Source organism: Streptopelia decaocto (assembly GCF_964273445.1).
Source record: "Streptopelia decaocto genome assembly, chromosome: 2".
Lineage (NCBI taxonomy): Eukaryota > Metazoa > Chordata > Aves > Columbiformes > Columbidae > Streptopelia > Streptopelia decaocto.
This window is the reverse complement of record NC_138655.1, coordinates 175,199-194,550: the sequence shown is the minus strand read 5'-3', so window position 1 is coordinate 194,550 and position 19,352 is coordinate 175,199. Positions and strand designations below refer to the sequence as shown.

General features: G+C 63.3%; 1 protein-coding gene across 18 annotated transcripts in view; it reads left to right on the top strand.

Moving 5' to 3' along the window:
- Nucleotides 1-19,352, top strand: part of SCRIB (scribble planar cell polarity protein) — a 141,581-nt gene that overhangs the window by 103,113 nt on the left and 19,116 nt on the right. For 8 of the 18 annotated variants that reach the window (XM_082046716.1, XM_082046706.1, XM_082046707.1 and 5 more), the window contains 9 exons: nt 3,275-3,643; nt 6,218-6,286; nt 10,259-10,309; nt 10,885-10,926; nt 11,746-11,871; nt 13,138-13,245; nt 15,134-15,181; nt 15,955-16,102; nt 17,741-17,909. In XM_082046716.1, coding sequence (XP_081902842.1) covers nt 3,275-3,643; nt 6,218-6,286; nt 10,259-10,309; nt 10,885-10,926; nt 11,746-11,871; nt 13,138-13,245; nt 15,134-15,181; nt 15,955-16,102; nt 17,741-17,909 — 1,130 coding nt within the window. The remainder of the gene's footprint in view (nt 1-3,274; nt 3,644-6,217; nt 6,287-10,258; nt 10,310-10,884; nt 10,927-11,745; nt 11,872-13,137; nt 13,246-15,133; nt 15,182-15,954; nt 16,103-17,740; nt 17,910-19,352) is intronic. The other 10 variants (XM_082046710.1, XM_082046713.1, XM_082046708.1 and 7 more) reach the window with 7 other exon arrangements.

The window sequence follows — 19,352 nt, the reverse complement described above, 5'->3', positions numbered from 1 at the left end:
TCCGGCCGCAGCACGCACTGAACATCCAGTTTTGCTCTCTGGTCTGTAAGCAGTGGAGGAGACTTCACATCTCTCAGTAGCGTATCACTATAGTTAGTTCATTAACAGTCTCTGCTTATCAGTCTCAATGTGTTTCTCTTCGATTTCCAGCCACTGATTCTTTCTCTGTACTTGTTCATTAGATGTAAGATTAGATTTGTTTCAGTTTCTGTGGCAAAGCGATGGGTCGGAACTGCAAGTGCATTTCTTCTGTGTTTGTGTTGGATGGCGGGTAAAACACAATTGTCCTGGCTGCTCGACGGGGTGACAGAGGCAGGGCTGGGAAGAGCACACGGCACTGTCTTTGCTTACCCGGAATAGAAATGGCCGCTCGTCGGACAGAAAGAGCCGCCGGCGCGCACGGGAGGCGCAGCCGCGCCGGCACAGCGGCCACAGCGGCGCTGGAGCCCGACCGGCGGGTCATGGCGCTCGGTTCCAGCCCTGCCCGTGGGCGAGCGGGACCTGAGCTCCCCATGGCCCGCGGACCTCAGGGGTGCCGGGACGTCCAGCTCCACTGTGCCCTCCAGGCCTCGGTCAGTCCTCCCTTGGCAAAGCAAAGGAGGCGTTGGTGGTGGCGGGACCGCTGGGGCGGCGGGTCGGTGCCGTGCCCTGGGTGCGGCGGGGGTCCCGCTCCGTGCTGCGGGGCTGTGGGCAGCGGTGTCATTACTGCGTCCGAACGGACAGACCGTGTCCTGAAGCTCCTGTCGGCTGGCGGAGCCTCCTGCGCGCTGCATGGCGTGCTGCAGCTTGCTGCTGTCATTTGTGGCGCTCTGGGAAAAAAGGCTGGAATTTGGATGTGTCTTGTGTTGGGGATTTTGTTGGTCGTTTTTGTTTCGGTTGGTTTTGGGTTTTGTAGGTTTTTTGTACATTGGAAAGGCACATAGCTACAATAGCAACATTTCTGAGGGCAGCGGGGGTTTGGTGTCTGAAGAAACCCGATAGGAGCCAGGGCTGTGTCAGCCGCCGCTTTGGGCCGGGCCGGGCGCTGGGGAAGGGCCTCAGGAATCCGGAGCCTCGCAGCTGCCGCCGCAGCCGCCCGGCCCTGCGGAGCTATTTCTGTGCACGCTGCGTGACTCGCGCTGGAGAACGTGCCCTGAGCAGAGGGCCTTTCTGCTCCCGGCCGGCGCCTGGAGACAGGGAGGCTGGGTCGCTGCTCCGCGGTGTCTCTGCTGCGCTGGAGAGGGCTGTGGCGGGGGTAACGCGTCTCTCTTTGGCATTGCCGAGGGAAGGTTGGGGGGTAACGTGTCTCTCTTTGGCATTGCCGAGGGAGGGTCGGTGCTTGGTCTGGGACCGGAGCAGCTGGGCGCTGGCAGAACTGGAGCTGGTTCCAGTCCTGCTGCAGTGAGCGCCCCAAGGGGTCTGTGCGGCTCGCCGCTCCTCAGCCGCCCGTTGCCTGTTGGTGTGTGTTATGGTGAAGTGGGGCTGTAAAAGCGTTTGCCCCTGAAGGGGTGGTGGGACTGCATGGGGTAGATGCCGTGGTGATAGCTGTGTGACTGTATGGAAGCGCACTCGAGCGGGGTGAGAGGCGTTGTTCTGTGTGACGGTGCTGGAAACACCTGAAAGTGTGCTGGGGTGAGACAGCGGGTGTTCGGCCGGGTGATGCGGCGCTGCATTGGGGGTGTGCTGCGCTGGGACGGGGTTTGCTGGAGAGCAGCCGCGTCTGGAGGGCTGCTGCAGCCAGGCGGGGTGTGCGGGAGCTGGGTGTGCGGGAGCTGGGTGTGCAGGGAGCTGCGTGTGCGGGGTGTGCGGGGAGCTGGGTGTGCGGGGTGTGTGGGGAGCTGGGTGTGCGGGAGCTGGGTGTGCAGGGTGTGCAGGCAGCTGGGTGTGCAGGGAGCTGGGTGTGCGGGGAGCTGGGTGTGCAGGGTGTGTGGGGAGCTGGGTGCACGGGGTGTGCGGGGAGCTGGGTGTGCGGGGAGCTGGGTGTGCAGGGTGTGCGGGAGCTGGGTGTGCGGGGAGCTGGGTGTGCGGGGAGCTGGGTGTGCAGGGTGTGCGGGAGCTGGGTGTGCGGGGAGCTGGGTGTGCGGGGAGCTGGGTGTGCAGGGTGTGCGGGGAGCTGGGTGTGCGGGGTGTGCGGGGAGCTGGGTGTGCAGGGAGCTGGGTGTGCGGGGAGCTGGGTGTGTGGGTTGTGCGGGGAGCTGGGTGTGCGGGGAGCTGGGTGTGCAGGGTGTGCAGGGAGCTGGGTGTGCGGGGAGCTGGGTGTGCAGGGAGCTGGGTGTGCGGGGAGCTGGGTGTGCAGGAGCTGGGTGTGCGGGGAGCTGGGTGTGCAGGGAGCTGGGTGTGCGGGGAGCAGGGTGTGCGGGGAGCTGGGTGTGCGGGGTGTGCAGGCAGCTGGGTGTGCGGGGAGCTGGGTGTGCGGGGTGTGCGGAGAGCTGGGTGTGCGGGGAGCTGGGTGTGCGGGGTGTGCGGGGAGCTGGGTGTGCAGGGAGCTGGGTGTGCGGGGAGTGGCGTGTGCGGGGAGCTGGGTGTGCGGGGAGTGGGGTGTGCGGGGAGCTGGGTGTGCAGGGGGTGTGGGGAGCGGGGTGTGCGGGGAGTGGGGTGTGCAGGGAGTGGGGTGTGCGGGGAGCTGGGTGTGCAGGGGGTGTGGGGAGCGGGGTGTGCGGGGAGTGGGGTGTGCGGGGAGCTGGGTGTGCAGGGTGTGCGGGGAGCTGGGTGTGCGGGGTGTGCGGGGAGCTGGGTGTGCGGGGTGTGCAGGGAGCTGGGTGTGCGGGGAGCTGGGTGTGCAGGGTGTGCGGGGAGCTGGGTGTGCGGGGAGTGGGGTGTGCGGGGAGCTGGGTGTGCGGGGAGCTGGGTGTGCGGGGAGTGGGGTGTGCGGGGAGCTGGGTGTGCGGGGAGTGGGGTGTGCGGGGAGCTGGGTGTGCGGGGTGTGCGGGCAGCTGGGTGTGCGGGCAGCTGGGTGTGCGGGGAGCAGGGTGTGCGGGGAGCTGGGTGTGCGGGCAGCTGGGTGTGCGGGCAGCTGGGTGTGCGGGGTGTGCGGGCAGCTGGGTGTGCGGGGAGCGCTCGTGCCCGTCAGCTCGCGTGGTTCACGTGCTGACAGCCGGGTCCTCAGCTCTGCTCCTGGAAGCGCCACTGGGGTCCCGGGGCTGGTGGCGGAGGGAGGGAAGGGGTGGTCGCGTGGCACCAGAACTGGCGTTCCTCTCTCCCTGTCCTTCAGCAGCACCAGCTGCTCTGTATTTTCTCCCTCCTCTCCTTGACTCTGTTCTCCATGTGTCCTTCTGCTCCTTTTGTTTCCTCTCAGCTGGTTCGGTATATTAAGGCCAGGCCCGGCATGGAGGGCGCCGGGGCCGTGCTGCAGGACGGCCGGGACTCGGCCGCAGCCGCGGGCCCCGCCGGGAGCGCGCCCGCCCGCCCCCGGGACCCCGCGCCGCCCGCCGCGCGCGCGAGCGGGGCAGAAACGCCCCAGCGAGACAAGCGGGATCCCGCGGGCTGCCCCTGGGCCCAGGACCAGACGCCAGAGGCGCCAGAGCAGGAGTGTCTGATCGACTCCCAGCCCATCCTCTTCAGCGAGAACCCCTTCGTGGTGGCCAACCGCAGGGGCGCGGCGCTGGGGGGGCCGCCCCTGGGCTACGGCACGGGGGGCGTGCTGAAGACCAACCTGTACTCCAAGGCAAGCAGCCCTGGCATGTGCGTGTGGTGCGGGGTCACGCCGCGGCGGCCGCCCGCGTCCTGCCCAGCCTGATCCCACCTAACACGCGCTTCTCGAGTGTGGTGTGTGGACCGTTGTCTCCCAGCACTAACGTTCCCGTTGTTGCCGAGCGTGCTGCTGAGCTCTGCGGGACACGGCGCTGTCGGCAGCCCCGGCTCTCGCTGGGCAGGAGCGCGGCAGGGCACGCTGGTCCCTGTCTGCGCCAGTTGTCACCGCGGGGAGCTGGCAGGGCTCCTTGGAGAACGGTGGTGGCACCACACGGGTGTTCTCGCTGGGCAGGAGCGCGGCAGGGCACACTGGTCCCTGTCTGCGCCAGTAGTCACCGCGGGGAGCTGGCAGGGCTCCTTGGAGAACGGTGGTGGCACCACACGGGTGTTCCTGGGCCCGAACAAGCACGGCCGGTCCTAGAGCTCTGACTCCAGGAGGCGGCGCAGCGGGCACAGTTAATCCTCAGCCGGGGGCTTGCTGTGGGTGACACATTGCAGTGCATCTGGACTTTCAGATTTCAAGGTAGAACTTGGCTTTTTGCTCTTGGAAGTCCGTATTTAACTGTCTGACTGTTGCACAGGGCGCCTGTGGCAGAGCAAGGACTAGACTCAAAGATACTATATTCCAGATTAGCACCACACCACCTTCCCCTTTTCCTTTCTCAGCCTTTCGGGAGGTCTGAAAAGCAAGAGAAGCAAAAAACCACAAACAGCTGCCACACACAGAAGCGAAAGCTCCAACAAGCACCAGCCAGCTGCAGTTCCCTTGGGTGTTTGTAGCCAGTTCCTTGGAGAGAACGTGTTTTCCACGGGTGTGTAGGCAGAGCGAGGCAGAGCTGAACCTCTGTGGCCCCTCCGTACGTTAGAGGACAGCGGCTGTGTTTGGGCGTTATGGACACGCAGCCTCAGGATCAGGCAGCAGCGGTCAGAGCGCTGGCCCTGGTGAGGGCAGAGCCGATGCCCCGTGCGCCATCCTGGGTCAGCTGGAGATCCTCCGGCTCCACGCTGCTGTCAGAGGGGCCCGTTCCCACCCGCACGCTCTGTGCCGGCGCAGCTGGAGCAGCTGGAGCAGCTGGAGCAGCGTGTCCGCGGGCTGGGCCGGCAAAGGGCGCCGTTGCCCCGTCCCTGCGGCCGTGACCGCGCGTGCCGCACAGCGCAGGGCTGCGGAGCAGGAGCCGTGAGGCGCTCAGCCCGCGGTGCCACGTTCTGTCGTGACGGTGCTGACGAGGATCAGGTGCCTGTGCTCCCGTATAAACTTCAGATCCATCTCCTGGCTTGGTCGGTAGAAACATAATTGCCCGAGGCTGACCTGAATCGAGTCAACATGACTCCCTGGTGCATGGAAATGGTATTAACGATTGCAGAGCCCTAGATTTGCTTCAACAGTTCTCTAAATCCCAAACGACCCGTTTCCATCTTTAAGCATCTAAAATACTTCTCGAATTGTGCTCCTTAGTGCTGTGGGCAGAGTGCAGGTAGCGACTGGGACTGAGCCGCAGGTGTCTGCGCGCTACGGCCGGTTCCTGGGGACGGCCGGTTCCCGGGGACGGCCGGTTCCTGGGGATGACCGGTTCCTGGGGATGGTCGGTTCCTGGGGATGACCGGTTCCTGGAGACGGCCGGTTCCTGGAGATGGTCGGTTCCTGGGGACGGCCGGTTCCTGGAGATGGTCGGTTCCTGGAGACGGCCGGTTCCTGGGGATGGTTGACTCCCGGGGACGGCCGGTTCCTGGAGATGGCCGGTTCCTGGGGATGGCCAGTTCCTGGGGTGGGACGGTTCCTGGGGATGGCCGGTTCCCGGGGACGGCCGGTTCCTGGAGATGATGGCCGGTTCCTGGAGTGGGACGGTTCCTGGAGGTGTTCAGTTCCTGGGGATGGCCGGTTCCTGGGGTGGGACAGTTCCTGGAGATGGTTGATTCCTGGGGACAGCTGGTTCCTGGAGATGACCGGTTCCTGGGGACGGCTGGTTCCTGGAGTGGGACGGTTCCTGGGCTGGGATGTTTCCTGGAGATGGCCGGTTCCTGGGGACAGCCGGTTTCTGGGGACGGCCGGTTTCTGGGGACAGCCGGTTCCTGGGGATGGTCGGTTCCTGGGGACAGCCGGTTCCTGGCGTGGGACGGGCCCCGTCTTTGCTCTGGTTCTCACAGAGCTCTTGCCGGTTGGCCAGCACCAGTGGCCTGGGCTGAGTCTTGTCTCCGTTCAGCTGGGGTGGCTCTTTTGGCTCAGTCCACACAACAGGTTTGCCCAGGCTGGGCCCAGCCTGCTCAGGGCTATGGAGAGCCTGGCGCCGGAGGCTTTAACAGGTTCGGCTGGCCCTGCGGGGTCTGTGGGTGTGATCTCAGTTCCAATGTTCAGAGTCATTCCCGTGTTGTTTCCAGCACTCTTTGCAAGTTCTTGCTGTGTGGCCGCTGCTGCTGGGCCCGGTGCTGGCTCTGCTCCCCGCGGGGAGGTGGCGCGGGGTGGCCTCGGGCTGCATGTCGTGCTCCCGTGCTCCTGCTCTCGAAGCTGCTGCTGTACGGCGACCACCGAGCTTTGTCTTCTCTCTTTCAGGCTCCTGCAGGCGAGTCTGGGCCAGGAAATTCCAGGCGTGAAACCCCCTGCTCTCCTGGGAACCATCAGGTGAGTGTCCCCGGGGCGGGACGGGGGGGACGCGCGTCCGAGGAGCCGAGCGCGGTTCCCGCCTGCGGAGCGCTGGCTTTGGGCGGAGGGGCGTCCTTCCCGGGGGGAGACTCTGCTCCCCCAGACGTCTCAGAGACACAGGAGGTCACAAACTCAGCAGAAAGTTATTTCTCGGGGCTGACTTAGTTCGGAGAGCAATGAGCAGCAGGGTACCCGGAGCGACTACCCAACAGTAGTGCTCTGTCTTTTTTGAGAGCGGCCTCCCCGGTGCCTCACACAGAGTAGCTCCGGCAGCCGGTGTGTCAGAGGACGGGGCAGTGGGGGTTTGGAGGGGCCGGGTCTGTGAACTGTCCCTGTGCAGTCCCGGAGGCCCCTCGTGCGTGATGCGGCAGGACCCCCAGCAGCGCGGGCTCCCTGCCCCTGCCGAGCGGTTTCTGGGACTCTAGAGCCCGGCTTTCCCTCTGGAACGGGACTTCATTAGTTCTTGTAGCTCCCGGGTTTGTTTTGTGGCAAGCTTTACCTGCTCTCAGCAGCTGTTCTGTTTCTCACAGCAGCTCTGACCATCTCTTTTACATCTTGCTAAGTCTTTCGTTTCACTCTTATCTCGTAGCAGTGGGTTTCACAAGGTCGTTGAGACTTTTGAAGGTAAATACTATTCAATGGATTTTTGTAGTTTCCCCTCACAGTCGTTGCACATTATTGTTTTTCATATTAGGGGCTGTAAAAACTGGAAATGGTACTTTGCACGTCATCCTCAGCGCAGCGCAGGTGCGCTCCGGGCCGTGGTCCCGCTCCGGGCCGTGGTCCCGCTGCCGCGGCGCTTGCCCGCGGTCGCAGTGCGGGTGCGCTCCGGGCCGTGGTCCCGCTGCCGCGGCGCTTGCCCGCGGTCGCAGTGCGGGTGCGCTCCGGGCCGTGGTCCCGCTCCGGGCCGTGGTCCAGCTGCCGCGGCGCTCGCCCGCGGTCGCAGTGCGGGTGCGCTCCGGGCCGTGGTCCCGCTGCCACGGCGCTCCCCCCCGGTCGCCGGGCCGGGCCGGTTCCCTGAGCTGGACAGAAGCTGCGTGTTCGCTCCATTAGCTCCGCGTAGTGGGGTGAGCGGCGCCGCCTGGGTGGGGTGACAGCGAACGGTGACTGGGGAAGGGGCAGCGAGCAGGACGGTGGATCCGCACTGGATCGCACTGGATCGCACTGGATAGCACTGAATCCGTGCTGGATCCGCGCTGGATCTGCACTGGATCCACAGTGGATCTGCACTGGATCCGCACTGGATCGCACTGGATCGCACTGGATCGCACTGCGCAGCAGTCGGGTCCGTCTGCTGCCGCCTCCCGGCCCGTCCCGCGGCTCCCTCAGCTCTGCCAGCCCGCGGAGCTGAGTCACCCCAGGGACACTGGAGGATTAGAAGGGACACTGTTCATTGCAGCACTGCTATTTCAGTGCTTTCTGTTCTGGCTCTGTGTGGTTTCTTATTTGCTTTTACAACAGCAGCTGGGTGCTGAGTGGAGGTTTATTCGGGGCTGTTTCCAGGTTTTCCTTTTACCAAAGCACAAATTTTCTTTGAGATTGGGTTCTTTCTATGTAGAAGGAATGTGGTGGGGATAGCACTGATAATTCTACAGTAGGATCATATCGAGGTATTAATTTGCCTGTCTTTAGAGATCCTCGGCTCTCACGTGAAGAAGCAGCCCGGGTCCCGAGGGGCGGCCGCGGGGCTGCTCCGGGCACGATGCGGGAAGCGCGGCAAAGACCACGCTTGGACAGGTCCAGTTAGGTCAGGTTACTCAAGGCCATGTCCAGTCAAATTCTGAAATACTCTAGAGGTGGCAAGTCCACGTCTTTCTGGAGGCCAGCTCCAGTATTTGGCTGCTCTTTCTCACTTTTTTAAATGAGTATTTGATCATAAAATCATGGAATCATTTGTATGGAAGAGACCCTCGAGATCACCGATTCCAACCATAACCTGAATCTGTCCCTGCCCCCTGTGCTGAGAACCTCGTGTCCGTCTGTCCAGCCCTCCAGGGCTGGTGACTCCAGCACTGCCCTGGGCAGCCTGTTCAATGCCCCACAGCCCTTTGGGGAAGAAATTGTTCCCACATCCAACCTCAACCTCCCCTGGGCAACTTGAGGCCGTTTCCTCTGCTCCTGGCGCTTGTTCCTGGGGAGCAGAGCCCGACCCCCCTGGCTCCAAGCTCCGTTCAGGCAGTTCAGAGATCAGAAGGTCTCCCCTCAGCTCCTGTTCTCCAGCTGAACCCCCAGGTCCCTCAGCCTCCATCACCCTTGTGCTCCAGCCCCTCACCAGCTCCGCTCCCTTCTCCCCACTCGCTCCAGCACCTCAAGGGTTTCTTGGCGTGAGGGGCCCAGAGCTGCCCCCAGGGTTCGGGTTTGCCCCCCCAGGTCCCAGCACAGGGACGGTCACTGCCCTGGTCCCACTGGCCACCCCAGTGCTGGTACCAGCCAGGACCCTGTGGCCTCTTGGCCACCTGGGCACCCGCTGGCTCATGTTCAGCCGCTGGCACCAACACCCCCAGGGCCTTTTCCAGCCGCTGTTCCCCAGCTGCAGCGCCCATGGGGTTGGTGTGACCCGCGTGCAGGACCCGGCACTGGCCTTGGTGATGCAGTGTCCCCCATTCCAGTTTGCCACAGGCAGCTCTCCTGGTGCCCGATGTGTGTGTTGGTTAGTGTTCTGCCGTGGGAGGCTCAGTGCCACGTCCGTGCCACCAGCAGCCTCTGGCGGCCACGCCGCCCGCTCTTCTGACCCGGTGGGCTTGCTCACGGGTGCCTTGTCTGCCCGTGGAGCCTCGTGGCTCGTCCCCGTCCCCGTCCTGCGGCAGCGCTGCCCCTTTGTCCTCCCGTCGCGCCCCCTGCTCCGGCCGGGCTGCCCGCTGGAGCCGCTCGCTGGCTTCCCGCGGCTCTGAGAGCAGACGGCTCTCACTGACGCGTCTGAGGGGGTTCAGAGCACCCCAGGAGCGTCTTCCAGTTAAAGCTGCGTGTCTCAGACTCCTTTATGGGCACTCGCTGTAATTTGTGGTCTGCTCTGTCCCTTCAGGATTTTTGTGTCATGAATTCTCTGTAGCTTGAGCTACATTATTGAATCATCTATACAGCTTTTTTTGGTTTTCCTGTTTTATCTCTCTGTTCAGTGATATTCTATCAGATTCTTAAGGCACCTATAGCCAATTTCATTACTTTATCCTTTATTTTAGCCTTTTAATGTCTTCAGCAGGTTTTCTCGCTGCTTTGATCTCTGAGCTCTGGTCCGTGTGTCATTCGATAGCCTCTTTTCCTGCCTTGCTCTGCGGCCGTTCTGAGTGAGCGGCTGGCAGGTGTTCTGGAGCCGCCTCGGTGTCGCGGTGCTGGGCCGCGGCTCCGGCTCCCGTGTTCCCGACCGCGCTGGCGCGGGAGCCTCTGCCGCTCTGGTGATGCGGTGGTTGTGCGGCAGTGTCCTCGGCCGGGGCGGCGCCGCGCGGTGGGTTCAGTTCTCTCTGGACGCGAATGCTCCACCAAGTGGACGGGTCCAGCGGGTGACCCTGAAGGGCGCAGGGCAGTCCCTGGCCTCAGGCTTGTCCTTTGCTGGCACTCGGGAGACTTGACCTTCGGGTGATTGCTCCAGCACAGGAGTTCTGAGGAACCGCATCTCTTAATTCTCTGCCGCCATCTATTTTTGGTGTAAAGTCTTCACTTTTGACATCTCGCAGTGCAGCCAGATTTACGGGCTTCTTTCAGAGCTCGGGGCGGTTGAATCCCGTGGCCTGGGGCCGTGTCGCTGCTCCGGCCCGGCCGGAGCTCTCGGTGTGTGGGGACGGAGGCGCTGGCCGGGCCGTGTGTGCCCAGGGCGCCCCGCGGCGCGGACGCGGCGGCTCCGGTCACGGCGCTCCGGGCGGGATCACCGCTCGGCTCGGCCTCTCGCGCAAAACCTGCTCTCTCCGTTTTCTCTCCCGCTGTCCCCGGTGGTCGTCCTGGCCTGTCCCTCTGCAGACGCCTGCGGCCCCTCGGCCCGCGCACCTCTCGGGCAGGGAGACCCGCTTTGTAAGTGCTGCTGGTGTGCCGTGTGGCTGCTGCTCCTGCTGTCCCGGCGCCGCTGCCCTCGCCCCGTGTCCCGTGCCCGTGTCCTGTGCCCCGTGTCCCGTGCCCCGTGTCCCGGTTTGGCTGCGCAGCGCAGCCCCGTCCGCTCGCGCGCTGCTGCGGCACCGCTGACGCTGGGCGCTGGTGGCTTCGCTCGAGCTCGGCGCCGGCGCAGGGCTGTGCACAGGCGGGACCGGCCGAGCTGCAGCGGAGATGATGGGAGACGGGAGATGGGAGGGAGGGCGCGGTGCCTGCGGATGGGCAGAGCTGCTTGCGCCTCCTCGCATCGCAGAGCGGCCGGGAGCAGCGCCTGAGTGCGGGCCGGGCTGTTCCCGCGCGGAGGAGCAGGATTGGCGCAGGTTCGGCGCAGGATCGGCGCAGGATCGGTGCAGGTCCGGCGGGGTTGGTGGGGGCTTGGGCGCTTTCCCTCTACACGGCGGGCAGCGCTTGGGAGTTCCATAGTTCTCGTTGTATGGAGCAGGGAAAACTAAAGGCTTCCTGTAAGGTCTCCAAATTTACATGTGTATTTCTGTTTTCAGGCTTCCATTAACTTCACCACGTCACCGGATGACAGTAAGTCGGTGAGTACACCCGCCGTAAGGCCTCATTGCGTGTCCCTGTGCGCCCTGCAGCACGGGGAGGTCGCTGGCGTGTGTGCTCACTCCAGCCCCGCGAGTCTCTGGCGGTTCTTATTCCATCTTCCATCCTCCACTGTACCTCCAGTTTGTACAAATGCACTAGGCCTAAACACTGTCCATTTGAAAACTTGATGCGCGTGTTTTTGCAGCTTTTATTCCCGTTTACCCGTGCAGCTTTCACTCGGGTAGCTTTTGCTGGCTTTCTCAGTTCCTGCTTCTGCACTCGTTGGTATTAGATGTTTTGTTCGGTTCCACGCAGCACCCAGCAGTGATGACGTCCAGGGCGCATCTCAGACCCTTCTGTCTGCGTTTCTGGTTGGAGCCCCCGCTGGTCCCGGTTCATTTTCATCCCCAGCCTTTGCCGGCTCCCGTTCCTGGCCGATGTTTCCCCGCCATCCTCCCCGCGACGCGCGCGCTCGCCGAGCTTTGCCACCCTCATACCCCCGACCCGTGCAGCGGCTCCTTGTACAGCGAATCCTTCCTCGAGCCCCGGCCCCTCTGGCACCCGCTGGCCCTGTTTCGACCCTGCTGCTCTGAGTCTCTGCCTGCCCGAAGTGCCGGCACCAGGGCCGTGGTGGCGTTCGCTGCGGTCGCGCTCCCAGCCCGGGGCTGCAGGCGGCGGAGCTGAGGAGCTGGCTCCGGTGCACGCATTTCTCCATCGCCTGCATGGCAGAGGCGTCTCGCTGCCCTAACGGCTCGTTTCTCTCTCTCTCTCTCACCGCCTCCCCCGCCTTTCCCCGTTCGTGGCCCTGGCACGAGCAGACCAAGCCGGGCGTCATTCAGCCTCTCGCCCGAGTGCGACAAAATGCTGCCTCGCATAATTCGGAGGACGGGGACAGCCCCAACCCCTTCCAGCAACCTGAGCCGTGCCTCGGTGTCCAGAACTCTGTAAGTGGCCTGCGGTTCCCCTCGCTGAGCTCTGTGCGTCTGCCCAGGCTGCTCTAGCGCCGCGTTCCTGGTGTGCAGGCTGAGCGCCCCTGCCCGTGGGGTGGTGCAGCCTAAGGACCGTGGGCCTTAGCGAAGGCTGGTTTAAGTGCATCGGTCTGGATGCCCCAGGTGAGAACCCGTGCTGTGACAAGCAGAGTCACGGTCAGCGCACCCACGTGACCAGCCAAAATTCACGTGTTTTACAGTCTCTCCTGATCTCGATGTGCTGTTCTTTAGCCCGTGCAGAAGGGAACATCGTCACACAACATAATGTATCTTCAGTCCAGGGCAAAGAACCACAAGCACCTGAAACTGAGTTAGTGCAGCCGGAGGGGGTGAAGGAATAGAGCAACTAAAGGGTATTTGCTCTCTGATTGAAGGGAAGGTGGTGTCATTTCCACCCCCACTCCCACTCATTTCTGTGACGCTTTGAGCAGTTCATCCCAGCTCTTCCTCCTCCCTGGATGGGACAGGATGGGCGAGGAGGGACCAGCAAAGACCAGCAAAGACAAGAGACAAGCCATAGGAGGGTCCTGTGGACCCGCTCAGGTGTTCCTGAGTAACCGGAGTCCTGTGAAGGGAGGACTGCAGATCAAAGTCTCCAGGTCGTAGGTCCCTGAAGGGGTTGCCACTCTGATTTGGGAGACTAGAACTGTTAGCCTTGAAGTACACAGAAGTACACACTGGTCGTTTTAGAAACAGAAGTGTAATAGCTGCTGAAAAAGAAAAAAAGAGTAACAGGTCCCTTCCCATTAAGACGGCTCTCTTAGTCACAAATTGCCAGGGTTAACTTTAATTTTCTACTGAACTGAAAGTGGCTTGTCCAGCCCTGGTCTCAGCGCGCTGTGTAGCCGGTTCCAGCCCCGGGCGCCACTGTTTGTCTGTGCACGTGCGGGTGGAACGGGGGGGATCCCTGGGGACTGACAGCGGTCCCCTCGGCCCAGAGATCCGCCAAGAGTCCGGTCCCGTCCGTGGGATCTGTGGCACCAGAGCCGTCACTCCCCGCCACCCGAGAGGCGGAGCGGGCTGTGATCCGTGTGCGCTGCGTAGAGCGCGTATCCTAGAGCACGTACACGACACGCTGCTCGCGTTCCCGCCCGCGGCCGCTGGAGCCCCCGCCGTACTCCGCTCGGGGGTCTGCAGGCCGAGGGCCGCGCTGCGTTTCCATCCTGTGTGATCTTGTGTAACCCCTGTGGTTGTCCTCACCTCCTGCCCTTGTCCCTGCAGCAGAAGCCGCCTTCGCCGCCCTCTCCTGACGAGATCCCCATCAACGTCAAGCAGGCGTACAAGACGTTTGCGGCAGTGCCCTTGTCACACCCTCTGCTGGAGACGCAGGTGAGCGGCGCCGGGCAGGGGATGTGGTGCGGGCGGGAGATGGAGCCTCGCGGGCCGGCGAGGGCAGGAGATGGAGCCTCGCGGGCCAGCGAGGGCGGGAGATGGAGCCTCGCGGGCCAGCGAGGGCGGGAGATGGAGCCTCGCGGGCCGGCGAGGGCGGGAGATGGAGCCTCGCGGGCCGGCGAGGGCGGGAGATGGAGCCTCGCGGGCCGGCGAGGGCGGGAGATGGAGCCTCGCGGGCCGGCGAGGGCGGGAGATGGAGCCTCGCGGTCCGGCGAGGGCGGGAGATGGAGCCTCGCGGGCCAGCGAGGGTGGGAGATGGAGCCTCGCGGGCCGGCGAGGGCAGCGTGAGCAGCGAGCGAGGCGTTTCTCCAGAAGAGCCGCTGTGCGGCGGCGACGTGCCGGGTCCCCTCGGAGCTGGGGCTGCTGGTGTTGCAGATGGTCACCCTGCAGAGTCCGGCCCATGGACACGGCGCGTCCTGAAGGGTCACTGAGCCCCATGTCCCCGGTGTTCTCCCTGGACACTGGGTTGCTGTTGTATAACCGTGCTGCTGGGACATAAAGAAACTCTCAGAATTTTCAGGGTCAGGCTAAACCTGTTTTGAGGAACTTTTAATTAGGTTTTGGTCTTCTGGCTTAATTGGAACTGTTCCTTGTCCCCTCCATGTATTTGAATCATGGAGCCATTCAGGCTAGATGAGGCCTCTGGAGGTTGTCTCCATCCTCCATGCAAAACAGGGCAACCCTTGTGTCACAGAATCAGTTAGGCTGGAAAAGACCTTTAATATCGAGTCCAGCCGTTAACCCAGCACTGCCCAGTCCAGCACAACCCCCTGTGCTGAGAACCTCGTGTCCGTCTGTCCAGCCCTCCAGGGCTGGTGACTCCAGCACTGCCCTGGGCAGCCTGTTCAATGCCCCACAGCCCTTTGGGGAAGAAATTGTTCCCACATCCACCCTCAACCTCCCCTGGGCAACTTGAGGCCGTTTCCTCTGCTCCTGGCGCTTGTTCCTGGGGAGCAGAGCCCGACCCCCCTGGCTCCAAGCTCCTTTCAGGCAGTTCAGAGATCAGAAGGTCTCCCCTCAGCTCCTGTTCTCCAGCTGAACCCCCAGGTCCCTCAGTCTCCATCACATTGTGCTCCAGCCCCTCACCAGCTCCGCTCCCTTCTCTCCACTCGCTCCAGCACCTCAAGGGTTTCTTGGCATGAGGGGCCAAAACTGCCCCCAGGGTTCGGGTTTGCCCCCCCCCAGGTCCCAGCACAGGGACGGTCACTGCCCTGGTCCCGCTGGCCACCCCAGTGCTGGGACCAGCCAGGACCCTGTGGCACCTGGGCACCCGTTGGCCACCTGGGCACCCGCTGGCCACCTGGGCACCCTTGGGCACCTGGGCACCCGCTGGCTCACGTTCAGCCGCTGGCACCAACACCCCCAGGGCCTTTTCCAGCCGCTGTTCCCCAGCTGCAGCGCCCGTGGGGTTGGTGTGACCCGCGTGCAGGACCCGGCACTGGCCTTGGTGAGCAGTTCTGCTCACTCCGTATTCGGGTATTTAGCTGGTAAAATCTGGTTTCTCTCCTGGCAGTGTTTCCGCGTCTCAGGAGTGAATCTTTGCTAGCCAGGTCTGATTTAAAGGCTGAGCCGCCCCGTCTTAAGCTGAGCCCTGTGCTGCTCTTCTTCACACGTTTTTCAGTTCCCCCCTTTCAGTGTTACCATCGTTCCAGTTGCCCCCTCAGTTTAAGGTCACCCCTCGCTGCTCGCGGTGGCCGAGCCGGCAGTGACGTTGTCCTGTGTGGGTTCTGGGGCTGTTGCTGAGCGCCGGGGTGCGCAGTTCCGCGGCACCGGTGGCGGGAGAGCCGGGAAACCGCTGAGCGCGCCCGGTTCTTTGTGTCCGCAGGAGCCGCCTGGTCAGAGCAGCGCGGAGAGTCCCGGGGCTGCCCCGGAGGTGAGTTCTGGAGGCCGGGGCTGCCGGTGGGATGGGGCTCGCGGGGGCTCGGGCGCCTGGGCCGTAGGTGTGGAGCGGGGTCTCGGGTGGGCCCAGGGTGTGCGACAGGCGCGGGACAGGCGTGGGACTGGCACGGGACAGGCGTGGGACAGGCGTGGGACAGGCGTGGGGCAGGTGCAGGACAGGTGCGGGACAGGTGTGTGGCGATGCGGGACGCGCTGGCGGCGCCGGCAGTGCCGCTGTGGCTGGGACAGGCACGGGACAGGTGCGGGACAGGTGCAGGACAGGCGCGGGACAGGTGCAGGACAGGCGCGGGACAGGTGCAGGACAGGCGTGGGACAGGTGCAGGACAGGCGCGGGACAGGTGCAGGACAGGCGCGGGACAGGCGCGGGACAGGTGTGTGGCAGCGCGGGACGCGCTGGCGGCGCCGGCAGTGCCGCTGTGGCTGGGACAGGCACAGGACAGGCACGGGACAGGCACGGGACAGGCGCGGGACAGGTGTGTGGCAATGCGGGACGCGCTGGCGGTGCCGGCAGTGCCGCTGTGGCTGGGACAGGTGCAGGACAGGTGCAGGACAGGTGCGTGGCGATGCGGGACGCGCTGGCGGTGCCGGCAGTGCCGCTGTGGCTGGGACAGGTGCAGGACAGGTGCGTGGCGATGCGGACGCGCTGGCAGCCCCGGCAGTGCCGCTGTGGCTGGGACAGGTGCGGGACAGGTGCGTGGCGATGCGGACGCGCTGGCAGCCCCGGCAGTGCCGCTGTGGCTCTGGCAGGCGGCCCCGCACAGCCCCGAGCAGCGATCCTTCCGCGAGAGGCAGAAGTACTTCGAGATGGAGGTGAAGCAGCAGCAGATGGATAAACCTCCCAAGCGCGTCTCCTTGGTAGGAGAGGATGACCTGAAGAAGATGAAAGAAGAGGAAGGTACGTTTGAATTTTGCGAGGACATTGGCCCGTTAAGTGAATCGTTTCTCTGAGGGAGGCGCGAGGGTGCACACCCCAGAAATCCAGCGCTTCTAACCCTAGGGCCTGGGAACAGCCCGCAGTGACTGTCCCTGCGGTCCAGGGTGCTCTCTGCTCTGTGTGGGCTGGTGGAGAGCTGCGTTTCCTGTACCTGGGGAACGCTCCAAGGAGGTTTTGAAAAGCTGCACAAATGGTGTTTCTGTATCAGCCGCCCAGGCTGGGTGCAGCAGCTGGGGCTGCCCACGGCACCGCGTGGTACCCACGGCAGAGCTGCTGCTGCTCCTGTGCAGCCCACGGCACCGCGTGGTACCCACGGCAGAGCTGCTGCTGCTCCTGTGCTGCCCACGGCACCGCGTGGTACCCACGGCAGAGCTGCTGCTGCTCCTGTGCAGCCCACGGCACCGCGTGGTACCCACGGCAGAGCTGCTGCTGCTCCTGTGCAGCCCACGGCACCGCGTGGTACCCACGGCAGAGCTGCTGCTGCTGCTCCTGTGCAGCCCACGGCACCGCGTGGTACCCACGGCAGAGCTGCTGCTGCTCCTGTGCAGCCCACGGCACCGCGTGGTACCCACGGCAGAGCTGCTGCTGCTCCTGTGCAGCCCACGGCACCGCGTGGTACCCACGGCAGAGCTGCTGCTGCTCCTGTGCAGCCCACGGCACCGCGTGGTACCCACGGCAGAGCTGCTGCTGCTCCTGTGCAGCCCACGGCACCGCGTGGTACCCACGGCAGAGCTGCTGCTGCTCCTGTGCTGCTCCGAGCTTGCACAGGGCTTGCGACAGCAGGGAAGCTACTGCCACCGTAATTTCCTCCTGCTTGAGAGTTGCTTTAAAAGCTGCTGAGGAACGATATTAAGTGCCCTTTCTGCAGGGCTGCTCTCCAGCCACTCCTCTCCCGATTTATACTTGTGTCCAGAGTTACTCTGTCCCACGTGGAGCATCTGGCATTTGTGCTTCTTGAATTTCATGGCACTAATGCTCGCCCAGTGTTCAATCTCTCCAAATCCCTCTGCAGGCCTCTGTCCCTTGGGAGAGTCAGCCCCCCCTCCCAGTTCAGTGTTATCAGCCAACTGGCTAATGGTGCATTCAGCTCCTGCATCCAGATCATTGATAAGATGCTGAGCAGCACTGGGATTGACCCCTGGAGCACAGAGCAGCCCGCTGCCCGGTCCCTCCCGACCCGCTGCTCTGCTGACCCCTGTGTCGGTGCCACTGCCACGTGGGGAGCCCGTCACCAGCACTTTGGTGGCTGCCGGGCAGGCGGGACGATCAGAGCCGGCGCCGTGCGCGGGTTCCTGGGGAAGAGGAGACCTGCATGCAGGCTCCCGCCCGGGATGAGCGCGCGGCGCGACCCGCTCGCCAGCGCTCAGGGATGGACGCTCGGTCAGTAAGGAGGGGCACCGAGCGAACGGTGTAGAGCGTGTTGCCTCTGACGCGTTAGTGGAGCGGAGGAGAGACGGCGGCGCGTTTCCCATGGACAGGGTACGGGCTCAGACCAGCACAAACTCGTGGGGATAAGAAGCGTCCGGGCCTGCCCGGAGGGTGCGTCCTTGCGGGGGTTTAGCGAGCGCTGTGTGCTCTGAGTCTGTCTTGTCTTGGCAGCTCGCAAACTGCAGCAGAAGCGCGCCCTGCTGTTGGAGGAGGAGGCGGAGGAGGAGGAGATGGTAAAACAGGTGCCTGAGACGAGCGTGCAGTCCAGCGTCATCATCGAGGGAGTCGAGTACAAGATCGAGAGGCTGAACGGAAGGAGCGTCCAGGCTCCAGCGGCTCGGTAAGACACGGCCGGCAGCTCAGCACCACCCTCACGTGTCAGACGTGTCCCGTTATCAGCAGTTTCCAGGGAAGCGGGCTGGGCACAGAACGGGGCAGGTTTTGCAGCTCTTCCTTTTCAGCGGAATCGCTCCTCGGCTGCTGCGCGCGGGCCGTGCGGAGCTGTCGGGTTTTAGAGACAGCTGGTTCACGACGAGCGCTGGTGCTGACCCAGGCTTGGGGCGGCTTTTCAGACCTTTGTGTCCAGGTTCTCCTGGACTTGTCCTCTAGGTTGCCTTGATGTTATTTTTCTAATTGTTGGGTGTAGAGCTGGGGAACGAGGAAGAGTCTCATCAGACTTCAGATAGAAATAGGGATGCGCAGGATGAAGCTGAAGCTGTCCTTGCCTGACTCTCTTCTGAGTCTGTTCCTCTCTTCACAAACACGTTTTCTGTCAGTCTTAGAAAGCACTTACCTGACATTTTGAATCCCACTTCTCCCCATCGTTTCCGTCCAGTCTCTGCTGAGGAACTTCTCCATAACAAGTGCATTGAGCGGCTCTGAGCGAGGACAGCGACAGCTGGAACCGCTGCCTGTTCGCTGTGGAGGCCCCGCTGTGCCTGCTGTTCTCATACTGACACGTGGGGACAGCAACAGCTGGAACCGCTGCCTGTTTGCTGTGGAGGCCCCGCTGTGCCTGCTGTTCTCATACTGACACATGGGGACAGCAACAGCTGGAACCGCTGCCTGTTTGCCGCGGAGGCCCTGCTGTGCCTGCTGTTCTCATACTGACACGTGGGGACAGCAACAGCTGGAACCGCTGCCTGTTTGCCGCGGAGGCCCCGCTGTGCCTGCTGTTCTCATACTGACACGTGGAGTTAGGGAGCAGTGAGGCTGGAGCCATCAGATGGCTTCCAGCTTCGTATTGCTTACGTTGGACAGAGGCAAGGCAGTGGAGTAGACTGAATTTGTGTTTCTTGAAATATTTCTTTTTCATGCTAGAACAGAAACTGAAATTTAATCAAAATAAACTTGAGCAGTAAAAATCAGAGCTCAGAGCCATGGTAAACCTTCTGACTGCCACCGAGCCACAGAGACGGCGTGGGTGTTCCTGACCTGCGGAACACGGGCTCCTGTGGCCTTTCACTGCGGATCAAACTGAGCAGTGCCGGCCGGCGCGCGGCTTGGAGTGCGGACGGTAACGGCAGCTCAGGCGGTAACGGCAGCTCAGAGGGTAACGGCAGCGCAGAGGGTAACGGCAGCTCAGAGGGTAACGGCAGCTCAGACGGTAACGGCAGCTCAGGCGGTAACGGCAGCTCAGAGGGTAACGGCAGCTCAGGCGGTAACGGCAGCTCAGAGGGTAACGGCAGCTCAGAGGGTAACGGCAGCTCAGAGGGTAACGGCAGCTCAGAGGGTAACGGCAGCTCAGACGGTAACGGCAGCTCAGAGGGTAACGGCAGCTCAG